Raw genomic sequence first — 17,146 nt, forward strand, 5'->3', positions numbered from 1 at the left:
ACCATGCGCAAAAATAGATTGTTGTTAAAACGGCTGGCACTGACTGAGGCGATCATGTTCTAAAATGAAAGTAAACACGTGTTTTTGTGTTTAACTGACTGAATTGGATCCACTAAAAGTTGAATTTAACAAAGAGTAAATAATACACAAATCAAACTTCTGTTCGTATAATCATTGTAGAGTGTTGTATTTCGAATGACACCTTCAAATTCAATGCCACAATGTGGCTTGATTTGTAGAATTTAAATCACTTCATTCAGTGCGTTCCGCATCACTAGCAATGAGGAAAGCCCTATCAGAGTGCTTTAGTGGGCCTGGCCGAACTATTGTTATGAACAATAACATTACAACAACAAAACATCCGGTTTTACATTTTTTTTTACTTTATTATTGATTCGTATAAATAAAACATATGGTTGTATTACATTTTAACCTTTGCGCGCAACTAAAACTAAATACCAATCACAAGAAGCCACGCTTAGCCGTCGGCTGAGCTGAGTTGGGATAACGTGATTGGTCAGTGGAGTTGATCGTGGTGTTCGCTGATTGGATAAAATCCACGTGTGACCCCTGTGTACCTTAGCCATATTTTTTAATTCACAGCAGTGTTGTGTGTAGCCGGTCGGTGGGTGTGCATTTTGTATTAGCTGTGTCGTTGTAACGTACGAAAGAGACGTATTTGTGGAAAATTCTACAAAAATGTCGGCGAAATTTTGGGTGATTGGGCTTCTTGGTGTGCTTTTGGCCACATGTAAGTAGAAATTTGCTGCAATATCGTTGATATTAATCCACAAATTGTTGTGTTTTGTTCCTCTTGCCACGGACCAAAATGGCACATGTCATTTGTCAGCTGAGTGAATGATTTTGTGTTTGACACTGTTTTGGATTTATTTAGAGTAGGCCTATCGTAACGTTGGCATAGTAATAAAGTGTGATGATTATTGTATGAACGAGAGAATAAACGAACTTGTACGGATGAAACATTTTCAGGTTATGATTTTGATTTTGATGTAACCAGCAAGCAAGGACCACCACAGCGGACAGCCTGAACTCGATTCAAAGGACTGAATCAAATTCAAAGAAGGCATAGCCTAACTTTATTTAAAACCTGGTTAAAAAAAGGAGGGGGGATTTAATTGGGTAAATAAATCCACCATCCTACATCATGGGAGCGGAAACCTTGAAATTTACAATAATATTCTATTTTAGTAAATTATTAATCAGTACAGATAAATAAAATTGATTTAGGGCCTACTGGTACTGGGATGTTTTTTTTACGAGCTTGTAATTGTAATTGCAAGGGATAACTTTCCGTATTCATTAGACTGATCCATCATTAGGCTCCGCCCAGGGCGCACGTGTGAGCAAGAACACGTGAGCCTCTCCAATGCCTTTCTGCACAACTCTGCTGCGCGCGCCAAGCTTACGCGCACGCATGTCGGACTTGATTTGTCGGACCTTATTTGTCGGACCTTTGTTACGTTGTGATTGGTCAATACGCAATGGGGCGGAGCTTAATGGATCGAATCTATTGGGGCATTAGCCATTGTACTCCGTTTTTTGTTGTTGCAATTTTGACATCTGCTTTCGTACTATCAATTCAATGTAGTGTCAAGCTCAGGGTTTTTTTGGGGGCGGTTGTGCTACATTGCAAATGTCAAAATGGATAACTTTTCGTATGGCGCCACCACTTTTTACTCATTTTTACAAAAAGGGATATATCAATCAGGTAAGTTAGATACTATATTATTTTATTTCAAATGAAAAAGTGGTGGCGCCATACGGAAACTTTTCCGTCAAAACTTCAGTTAAAACTGACTTTTTGCAAGTGCAGCAAACACTATCAGTGCAAGTACATGGCCAACCAAAACTTCCTGGAGCCGTCTCTCCATATCCATGTGTGAGCATGGTTATACATTTCCCTGATAAGTCCATAATCAGAAAAACGTTCAACCACACTCGACACAACGAACCCAAATGTTCCACGAATGGGGTGTTACAAAATACCTTGCCTCTTCATTGCGACGCACGGACGCCATTTACGCATACTGCATGAATAAAGACAAAGTGCCGGTCTGTGGTGAAAACCTTGGTCCAAGCCGCGTCTGCCATGTTAAAGCAAATCCGTGTTTCATTGCCCGTTTAAAAAATGCAGTGAACAAATTTGTAAGCAAATAATTGTAACCTATCGTGTATTATTTGATTTTGTTGACAGCATTTGTGTCAGCCGCTGAGGAAGCAGAAGATGATGTCTTAATTGAGGAAGACATCGGGAAAAGCAGAGATGGTTCCAAAACAGACGATGAAGTTGTTGAAAGGTACAATAAATTTGGTGTTTGCAAATACTAAGGGTATAAGTTAACCCCTTCATGTCGTTAAAATACTGGGGGGAAAGTCTGCGCATCTGCGTGGTAATACTTTCCTCGTAGTAAGCACCAAGAGTCATTGTTTTGTTCCCTAATGACAATGAATGAGAAAATATGAGGATGCGTTCAGCATAATTTGCTAAACTTAAGCCGTAACCAAAAGCTGATAATCTGCCTTGCGGGAATCAATTTGTTGGAATCTCGGAACTCCAAAACTTGCCCATCCTTTAGCTGAATACAAGTATATTCAACAATGTTGGCAGTCTGTCCATTCTTGTTCCACATTTGTATAACAAAACGCCACATTAGTTAGTTCAATCTTTTAGTTTGTACACTTGTGATATTGGTCAAGTAAGTAATAAATAAATTACTATAGTCCATTTACATCATCTTCTAATCTTGTTTTTTTTTTGTACTATGTTGATTTCTACAGGGAAGAAGAAGCCATCAAGTTAGACGGTCTAAACGTTTCTCAAATGAAAGAGTTACGAGAATCGGCCGAGAAGCACATCTTCCAGGCCGAGGTTAACCGAATGATGAAACTCATTATCAACTCACTGTACAGAAACAAGGAGGTATGTCTCAAAATGATCATCCTAATGAAATGTCATATATGTAAAATTTGAAACTTTGCATGGTGGAAATACGGTATAGATTGTGGTAACACCATGTAATGATAATCTCTAAATGAGTTGGGGTGGTTCTGTAAAGGACCATTGTTTTCAACTCAACGTTTCGATCAGTATGCTGTGATCGTCTTCTGGAGAAGGCTGTCATCTATTCCCCCCGTTCCAATCTTTGTGTGTGTTCCTTTACAACAGCAGACATGGAAATTGTCTCTTCTAATTATATTTTCTGTTTCCCCCCCAGTTTGAGAGTTAGGTGAGCAATATTTGTTGCTGACTGCTGTTTTTAAACTGGGCTTAGACCTTCATGTATCAATTGTAAAGTTTATATGGCGCCATATTCCAACACTCATTGCTCATGGCACCGTACAGTAAGCTCTTGTAAACAGGTGGGATTTTGAGTGATATGTGTACGGGTTCTCCCGATGCACAAGCTAGTGTATTGGGCCGATCCAAGCGAATTGTGTTATGATACTCACCAATTTCGGCTGATAATGATTTTACAAAAACCATCCAGCCCGCCATTTAACGTTCCAACATACACATTAGGGCCCTTTAAAAATCAAGATTAACACCAAGTAGAAAGCATTCTGAAGACCTTGTTTCAGTTCAGAGCCTTTGGCTAAACTTGCCTCGCAGGTTTTAAAAATCTTGGATAGAACCTGTGAACCAATTAATAAGTATCGCTTGAATGTTCATAATGACAATTTTCTTTTTATGATAAACAGCATTATATGTACCTGTGTGTTTTTTTTCCGACATACTGAAAAAATTAAGTGAATGAGTATGTTCTTATTTAGGTTGTGTATTTTCTCTCGTCAGATTTTCTTGAGGGAATTGATTTCCAATGCATCCGATGCTCTGGACAAGATTAGGTTGCTGTCACTTACTGATAAGGCTGCGCTGGATGCCACTGAAGAACTCGTCATCAAAATTAAGGTAATCTTGAACAACAAAATAACTCAATTGCAAAGGTCGTTGGTTAGAATCCCACCCTAGTAATATGCCTGTGATTTTTGTGAAGTACTGAGTATACACACATCGGTGTATCTGGGTAAATCCAAATGACTATTCCTTAACCCCAATGCAAATATACATCTAATAAGCAAAATAGCTAATTTTTAAGTTTGACTGGTGTTATTCATAATGCTGTAAGAAATTGTCCACAATAAATCAATACTAACTCAATGCCATTGCAGCATTTATGTACAGGAGACAAACAATTATCAGAATTAAGCCTTGTGTACAGATATGGGTCCGTAAAAGTTTAAAGCCTATTTGTACGCGTTGTTTTAAGAACATGGCAAATGTAGCATTCAAATTCCTTCCCACACTGTGACAAATCACCATTTTAGATTCTTCACTCGTCTCATGTTTTCCTAAAACCAAGAGCCGAATACAATTGTCAGAATAACTTCTCAAGACGTGAATATCATGTGTTTGATTTTGTCGCGATAATTTGTAGGTAAATTTTACCTCACTTTCTTATTATTGTACAGGCGGATAAGGACAACCACATGCTGCACATCACAGATACTGGAATCGGTATGACCAAAGCTGAACTTATCGCCAATCTTGGAACCATTGCTAAATCTGGAACCAGTGAATTCTTTGAAAAACTCACGGTAAGTCTTCCGTTTTGAGCAATGACTCCTAAAGATACATCGACACACTCAACTATAAAAAACAACATTGTTGGCAACTTATCTGCTTAGCAGCTTTTATTAGGCTGGGACCAATTAATAAAGTAGGCAAGCAAAACATTTCTGCTTATAATGGAGTGGCCCTTTCCTCTGTTAAGCAAGCGAAGCTAAAGGCACACTACCTTGCTCAGCTCTTGTGACAGAGTGATGCGTATTGCACTGTTAAATCTTCTCGATTCATTTATGAAAATTACTCTTGCTTGTGAACAACTTGTGAAGCACTTGCCTACCCACTTCGCTTTTATCCGTCATTAGAATGCAATAGATAATAGGCATACTATGTGGCTTCGAAAAAAAAATCTCATCTAAATGTTTTCGTATTCAGGAAGCGAATTCAAATGATGCAGGTGATCTGATTGGTCAGTTTGGTGTCGGTTTCTACTCTTCCTTCTTGGGTAAGTGAACAATTACAAATTTTAAAGTGTTCTTAACAGATGATGACTGTTAACGGAAAATGTTGTCGTCTGACCAACTGGCATTTTTAACATAATATTTCTTCATCCAACTGTCATCTGTTTAGTATTTAGTGGCTTCTGTTACATAGCACTCATGGCGCTCCAACATTTCCTGGTTCATTTAAATCATTCCCTAAACCATCTCGGTTCCCTTTGAAGTACAGCCTGTGCTCAGGCATGTGAGACTTCCTCTTTTCAGCTGATTCCTCTTTTGGGGTTTTGATTTTCCTCTTTTTTCCTGAACTTTCTGTGTACAAAAGTATAGAATATTCCTCTTTTCCTCTTTTTTTCTTGCCCGGTTTTCTTTTTTCATGGATAGTTACTCACATGCCTGACAGTTGTAGCGCCCCAAGCAAACAAATCACAAGGACCCTCACAGGTGCCATTTACCACAGGGTGAAGAGAAGCAATTATAGTTTAAAAGTGTCTTGCTCAAGGACACAAGTGTCATGATAGGGATTCACACCCACACCCTGATGACTAAACAACCAGAACTTGAATTCGATGCACCAAAACCACTCGGCCACGACAAAGATGAGTTTATTTTGAGGAACATTGTTGTAAAATGTATTTTTATGATTTGCAGTTGCTGATACCGTGATCGTCACATCTAAACACAATGACGACAAGCAACATATCTGGGAATCAAATGCTGGAGAGTTCACTGTTATTGAGGATCCCCGTGGTGACAGCTTGAAACGTGGTACAACAATCAGGTGAGAATAGTTAATACTCAAGTCAGTGGCTACTTCAAGACTTAGGCCGTGTCCGAATTGGTGGCTACGGCTGCGGCTACGACCGTTGCTAAGGGTGTTGCTAAGGGTGTCCTATACTTAAATGTATGAGGACGCGGCGATCCAGCCGTAGCCGCCAATTCGGATACGGCCTAACAACCCAACTCCTCTGAAAACTACTCACTAGTTATGTACTGTTTTACCAATGCACAGTTAAATCTACTTACCACACAGAAGCTATCAGGCGTGATAATCTTCCTACTTAAAGTTTGATTTCAAATTGTTGTTTTCCCCTTGGGAAAAATCTGGAAAATTGTGATTAAATGGCCTGAAATGTCTATTAGAGCCTACATTATGTGCACTGTGTAGGTCAGCCCTTGTTCTTGGTAATATATTCCTACTTTTATCCAAGAACCAAATATCATGGCTGCGCTATACTGATCATATTCATAGACTTTGCATGTTGGATTATTATGTTTTAAAGCGAGTGTGGCATTCTAGAGGATTTAGGAAGACTCCTGGTCAATAATACTTGTTGTTGACAAGAAGTTCATTTTGTCATAGAGATCAAGTGGAAATGTTGGGATTATGTCAGGCAATTTCTCAAATAGCCTTGCTCAAAGCAGTCGCATTATTCGCTCCGAAAATACGCCGCTGTAAACCCACCTGTATACCCTGTGCGTGGTGCGTGCGATCACACCGCATGACCTACCCGTAAACACACTGTCACATAGTACGACTACTGTGCACACAAGCCATCCGCACCCGTACCACTAACCGCATGCGGAGGCCGTTAGGCCGACAGCCTTGTCGGGTCTGTAACTATCGGGTTTAATGGGTTGTTTTTTAAAAATGTCCACAAGTGGAAAAAAATGGGGGGGCTCTCGGATATGCTAGTCCATAAATATGTATATCTTTCGTCAGACCTATCAGACAACACAGGATGTGAGGCAAATGAATTATTCATTTTGACATCCAATCACGCACTTCCCTTATCACGACCTTTGGACCCTATCATGCGTCCGTGGTGGTGGTGTGTGATGTAAACATGTCCCGTCTTTCGCGGGCATTATGGTAATGAGCTGGCCGTGTGAACCCTTCGCTTATTATAGTAATGAGGTTAGTGGCTTCAACACAGACCCTACAAGGCTGTCGGCCTGACGGCCTCCGCATGCGGATAGTGTACGGGGGCATCATGTCGTGCGATGTCACGCACAGTGAATACGGGTTGGTTTTTATACAGCGGCGGTCTTTTTTCGGAGTGAATAATTCGACTGCCTTGAGCAAGGCTATTTCTCAAATGGTTTGTTTTACCATGGCTGTTCAGTTTTACATTCTGCAAAGTGTATTGGACGAATGTTGGTTTGGGTTAAAGGCAGTGGACACTATTGGTAATTTTTCAAAATAATTATTAGCATTAAACCTTACTTGGTAACAAGTAATGAGGAGCTGTTGATAGTATAAAACATTGTAACTTATTTTTCGAGAAAGAAGTAATTTTCCACAAATTTGATTTCACGACCTCAGAATGAGGTCTTGAAATCAAGCATCTGAAAGCAGACAACTTCGTGTAACAAGGGTGTTTTTCCTTTCATTATTATCTCGCAACTTCGACGACCAATTGATCTCAAATGTTCACAGGTTTGTTATTTTATGCACATGTTGAGATACACCAAGTGAGAAGACTGGTCTTTGACAATTACTAATAGTGTCCAGTGTCTTTAACAATGTGCTTTGATGTTTGGGTGAATGATTTGCTCTTTATGCGAGTAATAATCAGCCACCATCCTCGTTATTTTCTGTCTTGCTAGCTTGCATCTTAAGGAGGAGGCTTATGACTTCCTGGAGCCTGACACCATTGAGAAGTTGGTCAAGAAGTACAGTCAGTTCATCAACTTCCCCATCTACCTGTGGGCAAGCAAGGTAAATTGAAGTTTTGATTTTGTTTAATGTTGTGTTTCATTTAGTTAATCAGATTATAATATTTGAAGAATCATTTTTTGGAGTGATCATCATGCTTATGCCAGGGTGTGTGTTGACATCTTCTGTATGATGTTAAGAATTTTAGAAATTAGAGGTAAGCCCTGCTCATACTTCCTGCGAATGCAAATGCGAAGCGATTTTGACATCATGTGGCCGTTTTCGCAGCGATTGTTTTGCAGGAGTTGAGCACAAGTCAACTGATGCAAATTATTTGTGACGAATTTCTGACGTCAAAATTTGTATTGCATTCGCAGGAAGTATGAACCGGGCTTTAGCTCTTGCAAACTTGTAATCAACCAAAATGACCTTTGGTATAAATGCCAAAATAGGCACTGGCCTGTGTTCTGATCCTAGCAGAGTTTTTCTGGAGAAAGTCTCTGCTGGGGTCAAAAGGTCAGGCTGTTAACTATTTTGTGTTTGTTAAGAAACCGTTCTCTCTCTATCTTGTCTTTAGGTGTGTGCTGTGATTCAACATTTCAACAATTGTTCCCTTTTGCTTATGAATCTGATTGCATTACTAAATTCGTATTTCCTTGTTAAATTTGTCTGAGTTTGCTATTTTTTGTTTGTTTTTTTAACTTGTTGTTTTTACTTTGCTTTTTTTACATTTTGTAATTTACATTTATTGTTAAGTTACTTGCAATTTGGCTGATGCCGGGATGTGTTAATTTTATAATAATCCATTGATAAATGAATGAATTAATTGTTTTTCAAAATATAGGCCTACCTCTCCCTCTCCCCATCCCCTGTATTAATTATTATAACTAAAGGTAGGCAATAGAGTAATATATAATAAATATAAGTAACTCAAAAGTAAATTACATGTAAGAATTTGTTGGGGGGGGGGTGGTCATAATAGACAATATAAGGGAGTTTGCTGAGGCCATCTTGAGATTCTAGACTTTATTTGATTCATCATTTGTCTGAACGATTGAATTCCTATAATATACCGTACCTCTTTCCCGGCCCCTGTGTTAGCCATATTCTTTACTATAACTAAATCTAGACAATAGAGTAATTATAATAATTAAACGTAAATGTAACAGAAATTAAAAATTAAATGGGAGAATGTTCCACGGGGCGTCAACAGATAATATGAGGGAGTTTGCTAAGGCCATCTTGAGAAATTCTAGGCATCATTTGAATCATGTATTTGAATCATCGTTTGTCTTATAGACTGAAACAGTTGAGGAGCCAATTGAGGAGGATGAAGAGGCAACGGAGAAACCCGAAGTAGATGAGGATGAGGGTAAGTTAGATGAGTACTTATAAATAAGGGAATAAAAGGGTAGCGACAAGTTCTTAAAACCGGCAGGGTCGTGGCCGTGCGATAAAGGCAGGGTCGCGGCGGCCACAACCCTGCAAGTTCTTAAACGGCAGTTTAAGAATGAGTCGCTACTTTTTATTCCCATTCATAAATGCATTTTTGCACAATTGTCTATGAACTACAAGCAGTATGCTTTGTTTTTTTGTAAGGACAAGGGCACCAAGGCGTTTTCTCCTTGCTAAAGGGCACCTATGTGTGGAAATTGTAAACTATTATTTGAATTTTTCAAGGGCACCAAGGCAATGACTTAATGCGACACAGTTGTCTGCAGTATCGGGTCTGATAACTGCACTGTTTTCTGCAGATTCTTTTCATACACAGCTGTTCCAGTAAGTTTAAATTGTTGATTGATAACTGTGTTGTCATAATGTTGAAGTTACTTAAAAGATCATTTTAAAACTTTTTGCAGATGTTGAAATTGAGGAAGAGGAAGAAAAAGAGGACAAACCAAAAACAAAAAGCGTTGAGAAGACAACTTGGGACTGGGTTCTGATGAACGCCAACAAACCTATCTGGACCCGCAAGTGAGTAACGGGACAGTCATTTCATGTAGTTTCATTGTAACAAAGTTTTGAATTTGTTAAATGGCAAATGAAAAATGCCACCCGTCATTGTTAAACATGATTATTGTTATGTTCTTTATGTACAGTATGGTTTATAGATTAATCAAACAAATTATAATTTGAGAACTGGAATGAGTTTTAAAAGATCCTGTGTGAAGCTTGTTTTATACTTCCTTCTAAACAAAATTTGAAGTCGCAAATTTGCAACTAATAGTTTGCTTCAGTTGAAATGTGCTCAACTGCTGCTAAACATTCGGGCGAAAAACAGGGCTGTGGCGTCAAATTTGTATCGCATTCGCAGGAAGTATGAACCAGGCTTATGTTTTAAAACTTTTCTTTGAGTTGATTATCAGACACTATATTATAATTATTTATTGACACAGTGCCAAAGAGATCACAGATGATGAATACAATGAGTTCTACAAGTCATTCACAAAAGCCAGTGATGAGCCATTGTCTAAGACTCATTTTACCGCCGAGGGTGAGGTCACCTTCAGGTCAATTCTCTTCATCCCCAAGTCAGCCCCACCACAGATGTTCTCTGACTATGGCAAGAAGTTTGATCACATCAGTGTAAGTAAACTGATTACAAAAATCAAGTTGTTGAATTGTTCAAAAAATTGTGTTGCGATGGTCTTGCTGCTGTGGGGTGAGGTTTGTCAAATACCATAGTGTTACCCCAAACCTTGCTAAAAATATACTTTACTCTCATGGCAGTAATTTAACATATTTAAGACACATCTCAAAACATTAGTTCTCTAACTTGGGTTGTATTTGTGTATAGCAGAGTTCTTGTTTTTGCACCAGGAGTGTCATCATTGACGGACATGGTGCACTAGAAATTTTCAATATTACTATTATTATATTAACCATAAGGTTTTACCTCATCATTTTGTACAGCTCTTTGTAAGGCGTGTGTTCATCACCAACGACTTTGAGGACATGATGCCTAAATACTTGAACTTCGTCAAGGGAGTCGTGGACTCTGACGATCTTCCTCTGAACGTCTCTAGGGAGATGCTGCAACAACACAAACTCCTCAAGGTCATCAAGAAGAAGCTGGTCCGAAAGGTAATACTCACAAAACTTACTCAATTAAGAACTCACTTCGCGATAGATGAGTTAATGTGCCTATGTGCTTAATTGTTTTAAGGGAGAACTTGTCAAAAAAAATATGGAAACAAGGTTGTCATAAATGCTGTACCGTGTCCTAATTTCATAGAGGTAGTTAAGCAAAACATTTTGCTAAGCAGAAATGAGCACGATACCACTCACCAACTAGACATGTGACATCATAGTTTGGCTGGTGACCTTCTAGTATGTAAAATTTTACTGTGCTTGGCAACTTTGGTGCTTAAACAGCTCTTTAAAATTGTGCCCATGTTTTCAAGTTACTTACTCCAGAGAGATATTATTTCTTATCCTGCTAGACCCTTGACATGATCAAGAAGATGGACTCTGAAGAGTACCTTGAGAAGTTCTGGAAGGAGTACGGCACCAACATCAAGCTGGGTATTATTGAGGATCACAGCAACCGTTCCCGTCTCGCTAAGCTGGTTCGTTTCTCTTCCTCCAATTCTGAGGATTCAGTCACCAGTCTCGCTGATTACATTGAGAGGATGAAGGACAAACAGGAGTACATTTATTTCATGGCTGGCGGCAGCAGGAAAGAGGTACAGATGGTTCAAACAGATTTAAATGTTCATAGTTGCACAACAGAACCAGAGCTGCCAACTCTCCTTGGATTCTGAAGAAAGTTCCCTGAAAATAAACCAGTATTGAGCAAATTTGAAAGTCTCCCTGATTACGGACATTTTCCCCCGTTATGTTGAGTATAATCCTAAATATCTCCCTGATTGTTGTTATAATCTCCATGATTGCAAAGTGCAAATGTTGGCAGCTCTGCAGAACTGTTTAAATAACAAACTATAGCCATTAGAAATATCTTGTGAATGTTCTAGGTGTCGAAGGTTTCAGATGAAACTTTTTGTCCATCCCCCACAGTTAAAAGCAAACAAAATACTGACCAGAACACTTATCCAGCTTTTACTTTTATAACTCTTGGTTTTATGTGGAAATTATGACACAAAATGTCAACTTTCTCATAGGACCAGTGTAGTATCTTTCCTGCCAGAATACTCAAAGAATGTACAAGGTAACACTTGTTGCAAACAAGGTTCACATGGTCTATAGACTAGCCGTGTAAGGGCCTTGTCACAATAGGCAACTTTTCCAGGCAACTATGATTCAAACAATTGCAGTGCATGCTACAAGACCACTTTTGTAGCACATGAGTTAGTTTTCAAACAACCCCTGATTTAAAAGAAAATTCTGAGAGCATTCACATGTGAATAGATTTTCTTTTTCGAGATGGAACTGGTTGCCTGTAACTTGCCTCGTGTGTGGCCCTAAAACTATAGTTTTGTTTAGGTCACTCCAGCAGTGTCTTCTTTTAGACGGGTAAGGGGATTTTGCTGAAATTATCCACTGTTTGGGATTTGCCAAATGTAGGAAAAACACTTTTGTTTACAATCATTATGTGTTTTTATATCCTGCAGGTTGAATCATCTCCATTCACGGAAAGACTCATTAAAAAGGGATATGAGGTTCTGTATCTTACTGAGCCTGTGGATGAGTACACCATTCAGTCACTCCCCGAGTATGAAGGCAAAAAGTTCCAGAACGTGGCCAAGGAGGGCCTGAAGATCGGCGAGGAGTCGGAGAAGGCCAAGGAGAGGAGGGAAGAACAAGAAGAGAAATTTGAGCCACTTACAAACTGGCTGAAGGAGACCGCACTCAAGGATGAGGTAGTTGCCTATACAATGACTTCAGCAAAAAGAAATTGTCATGAAACAAAATAATATAGACTGAACTGATAAATGCAAGGAAACGTGGCAACCAGTCCCTCTGATTTGATGTGTGCGATCGCACCATCGCACCCCTAAAAGTTTTGTCAGGACATGTCCAAAGAATTTCAATCAAGCTCTATATTTGAAAGCTAATAAACATTTCATCCTGCTATGATGCATGCTTTGGCATTAGGCTTTGATAGGTACACAGTTATTTTCCCAATTAAACAGCAAACATTCTCAGTCCCAGCCTGTACCGTCAAAGTGTCACGCCTAGAAACACTCATGTCCTTTCATCCACACGCCTGTGATTTTCGAATAAAGACTGGGCAAGGTTCTTTGGATTTCTTTTTAAAAGATGAACAGTATGCATGTATAATCTACAAATTTAAAACTAAATGTTACACATTTTTCATAATCTTGTTTATTAATTTACACCTTTTTGTATTCCACCTCAGATTAAGGATGCTAAAATCTCGCAGAGACTGACGGAATCTCCATGTGCCCTCGTTGCCAGCCAGTACGGATGGTCTGGAAACATGGAACGCATCATGTCGGCTCAGGCATACGCAAAAACTGGAGACTCAAGTAACAAGTAAGTCAAATGTATCTTACATTAAATTTTTGAGTATGAGTCGATATACATAGCACACCATTTTCCACTATGCGCTAATCCACCAATCAGATGTTCGAACTGGAGGGTGGTATAAAAAGCTGTAACCTACTCCCAGTTTTTATATTGCACACTGCTTATTCTGAGTGTCAATGCGTCGTGCAAAAATTACATTCTAAACTATGTTCTCGTGCATGCTGTTCGTCGTGAAGTAATATTCTGAAATTTTAAACTTTGCGCGTTGTACATGAGCCTGGAAGATAAATTCGTCCTGAGCCTCATTGGATATGGGACGCAGAAGCGCTATATTTTTCCGTATTCAACTTGCGCTTGTGTGATAAGTTATAATAAGGATTACATGTGATGCATGTTCCATCAATAAAATTACAGGGATTTGTGTGTGCGCGCTATGTAAATAATATTATTGGTAATCCTGTAAGACCCTTTTTTTATCCGCTTGGGAGCTGGTTGGTTTGTTTTACTTTCGTTATTTCGTGAACAATTTGACATAAGTGTACAATTTTTGTTTCTTTCCAGTTATTACAAATCACAGAAAAAGACACTGGAGGTCAACCCTAGACATCCTCTAATTAAAAATCTGCTCGCCAAGGTGGAGTCAGACCCCGAGGACGAGACGGCAATAGATCTTGCCAACGTCATGTATGAAACAGCAGTACTCAGGTCTGGCTTCAATCTACCAGACTCGGCTGGATTCGCTGGCAGGGTGGAGAGAATGCTCCGACTTAGTATGAATATTGACCTGGATGAGAAGGTGAGGCCATAAACTTGAACTTGTCGCCCGACCTTTAACCCACCCATTAGACCTTTAGCATGGTGCAGCCATCTTAACTTTTCCCCGTTGATGTCAATGTAACCAAACCGAGGTTGGAAGAACAAAATTGTCTGATCCCTATTTGCAAAATGATTATTAGCATTCATTATTGTTATTTGATACAAGGAACATGACCAAGATGTAGGCAGCATGATAACGGTCTATTCGTCCAATGCGTTCTATGGCCTCAGTGAGGATGATAATTGAGAGTGTGATGCCATAAGCAAGGGGTCTATTTGTTAATTGTCAAAGACGTATACGCTCATTTGGTGTATCCCAACATATGCATGCAATTTTTTTTTAAACTGTGCAAATTTGGGCTCAAGTGGTCATCACAGTTGCACGAAAATACTGAAGAAAAAAAACCACCCCTGTTGCACAATAGCGTATGCTTTCAGATGCTTTAGATGGGTTTCCTGCCTGAAGCCTTTCAAAGATGAAGCAATCCAAGTTCAATTGTTAGAGTTCTTTTTAGACTGAAGGATTTTTGGTTGATAACAGTAGGACAGTTTTCACAGGAACCCAAAAGAGTTTATAGTCCAAAATAAATCCAGCCATGAATTTTTGCTTGATTTGGATGGTATCAGTGCTTCATATTCAACCTTGCATCTATAGATTACATGTTGAGCTACCAGCTTATGGTTTCCGATGGATTCAAGAAAGTTATTGTTAAATCTGTTTGGTAATTTGGTTTTTCGTCGATCCTTTCAACGTCAGGTTGATGAAGAGCCAGAAGATGAGGAGGACCCAGAGGAGCCAAGTGAAGAGGAAGAGGAGGAAGAAGAAGATGAAGAGGAAGTAGAAGATGAAATTAAAGAGGAGACACCGGAAGAAACGGCAGAAAAGGTCAGTCAGGAACATATATTCCCTTAAGGGCCTTGTCACAACGTGGTAGGCAACCCATTGCAGTGCATGCTACAGGACCAGTTTTGGTAGCACATGAGTCATTCTTCAGACAATGTAGAAAAATATTTGAACGTTGAAATGTAAATGGCATATCTTCTTGGAGGTTACCTGGAACGGGTTGCCTGTGAATTGCCACGTGTGACATGACCCTAACTCTCTGTCTTCCCAACTTTACTGAGATTAATTTCAAATTAAGAAAGCACAAATAAATCTCTAACAAAGCGACGGTGTAGACGTTTTACCTTTGAGCTCAAATTTAAGCAAACACGTCAAACATTTGCAGTTTTGGAGAAACAAAAGTTTTAGATAGAAGCATAGAACATTTAAACTTTTTTTAATGATTGCTGCTCCAACTCCAGAGAGATAACAAACATCATTTTTAGGAACCAGAAATGAAGTTGTATTGATGTTAAATTTGTTTTACCCTATATTCAGTACTTTCCCGTGTTCTGTGAAAAAAAATTACACAGGCATATTACTTAAGTGGGATTCGAACCCACAACCTGCAAATCTAGAGCAGATATATTATCAGATTCAAACTGCCTCTAGCTACCAGGCAATCTGGGTGGTTGGTAAGACACTGCTCTAGATTGGCAAAGGTCATGGTGGGTTCAAATCCCACCCGAGTAATATGCCTGCGGTTCACAGAACTCTGGAAAGTAAAATCTAATAGTATTCAGAACTGGAAGTGTTAGCCTTGTGGAAGTTTTGTTATCTGGTTGTTTTAAATTTTGTTTCTTTGTTTTTTTCTTTTATCTGAACAGGAAGCAGACCCTCAAAAGGATGAGCTTTGAGGAAAAGCAGATATAGTTTCTTTATAAAAGTCACCTTGTCTTCATGTGGGTCAGTAAATGGAAGACAATTTAGCATTATTCTTTTCTATAAATTAAAAAAAGATAATGACATTATGAGTACACTTTTATTTCATCCTTTCCATTGAAAGTCACAATATTCTTACCATTGTTGTTTAAAGATGCACATCTCATGTGGTTAGCTGCATTATGTGACTGGATATAAATTGAATTAATTTATTCTTTGGATTTTCTTTCCATTTCTCAGTCCTAGATTATACTTCGTCACAAAGTGTTTGTTTTTGTCGATGGGAAAAGTCTTCAGATTTGAGCAGAGAAATTATATGAAATATGAATTCACTTTTCAGATGTGCATCTTTACGAACTGTCAAACTGTACCACATTCCCATGTAGTGTTCCTTTTTTAGATTTTAAACTTGTTTCATACCTTTGATGAATCTCTTAAAATTATATTTAAAAATTACAAATTAAAAATTATTTGATATTTTGTTCTGGCTCAAATTGTATTTTGTGTTGTATCAAGACTATGTGCCTGGACTTGGTTTGGGATCTTGCACCCCTAGGGTGGTTCTGTGGGGAACCGTGACAAGTGTTTCTTGAGGAACTTTTGTGAGAATTGTAGAAGAACACAAGTGAACCTCATGAACAAAGCAAACACCCACTTTGTCAGAGATAGATTATCCTGTTCACAAATATCACAGTTATGCAGGTGTTTTTTGTTTTTTTTCAATCATTGTCTTTTTCAGACATTTATGGCAATGCAGTCCAAGTATGCACAACCAATGTTTGTTTGTGGTAAATCTTTGTATGAAAACTATGTGTTTATTCACACTGTGATATCTACTTAGTAAATTCATTCAATTTTCAGGGTTGATGCTTTGTAAACTTTGCTTTTTGTATAAAATAAGGAAACATAAATGGAATGTGAGGTAAAACAAAGTCAACAATGTACATAAATGTGGCCAAGTCACACTAATGGGTTAAAAGATAACTTTGTAAATGAGGCGTGAGACAAATGTAACTTTTTTGTCGCAGTCTTTTCCTGTACATTCAAAAGCTGTTCATGATTTTTCATTGCAAAAATAAATAAATTGACCTTAAGAAGTTACAAGGTCATATATTACTACAAAACCACGTTCCCCTCATATGTTACTCTTTTGTGCACATCAGTGTAGAACCACCCACATATGTATATTGCGCCACTGACCTATGACATTTTGATGAATGCAATCGATGTGTAACACTTGTGGAATATTGAAGTGTGTGTAGTACAATGGCACATTGTCCGTGTTTTGTATAAAAATAGGAAATAAAATGGTACACCACTTAAAATGCATATTGTCCTGATAATTATTTTCTTGATTTTGTAATGCATGT

At 38.6% G+C, this 17,146-nt stretch overlaps 1 protein-coding gene across 1 annotated transcript; it reads left to right on the forward strand.

The window, feature by feature from the left end:
- The first annotated feature begins 609 nt into the window (after window positions 1-609).
- Window positions 610-17,101, forward strand: LOC117306858 (endoplasmin-like). The gene is made up of 18 exons (XM_033791413.1): window positions 610-751; window positions 2,216-2,318; window positions 2,800-2,941; window positions 3,815-3,931; window positions 4,492-4,617; window positions 5,021-5,090; window positions 5,737-5,866; window positions 7,696-7,807; window positions 9,044-9,116; window positions 9,604-9,718; window positions 10,141-10,330; window positions 10,658-10,828; window positions 11,188-11,430; window positions 12,316-12,564; window positions 13,065-13,201; window positions 13,757-13,991; window positions 14,769-14,897; window positions 15,722-17,101. The coding sequence occupies exons 1-18, from the start codon at window positions 700-702 to the stop codon at window positions 15,749-15,751; spliced, it is 2,424 nt and encodes an 807-aa protein (XP_033647304.1). The 5' UTR covers window positions 610-699; the 3' UTR covers window positions 15,752-17,101.
- Window positions 17,102-17,146: the final 45 nt, after the last annotated feature.

The sequence above is a fragment of the Asterias rubens genome, chromosome 2 (assembly GCF_902459465.1).
Source record: "Asterias rubens chromosome 2, eAstRub1.3, whole genome shotgun sequence".
Classification (NCBI taxonomy): domain Eukaryota; kingdom Metazoa; phylum Echinodermata; class Asteroidea; order Forcipulatida; family Asteriidae; genus Asterias; species Asterias rubens.

What these genes read in the sequence shown, in the direction of transcription:
- LOC117306858 (XM_033791413.1), top strand. Translation starts at nt 700, where the DNA reads ATGTCGGCGAAATTTTGGGTGATTGGGCTTCTTGGTGTGCTTTTGGCC. An exon ending in CACTGTACAGAAACAAGGAG is followed by an intron (nt 2,942 to 3,814) that starts GTATGTCTCAAA and finishes TTCTCTCGTCAG; the next exon opens with ATTTTCTTGAGGGAATTGAT. An exon ending in CTGGCGGCAGCAGGAAAGAG is followed by an intron (nt 11,431 to 12,315) that starts GTACAGATGGTT and finishes TATATCCTGCAG; the next exon opens with GTTGAATCATCTCCATTCAC.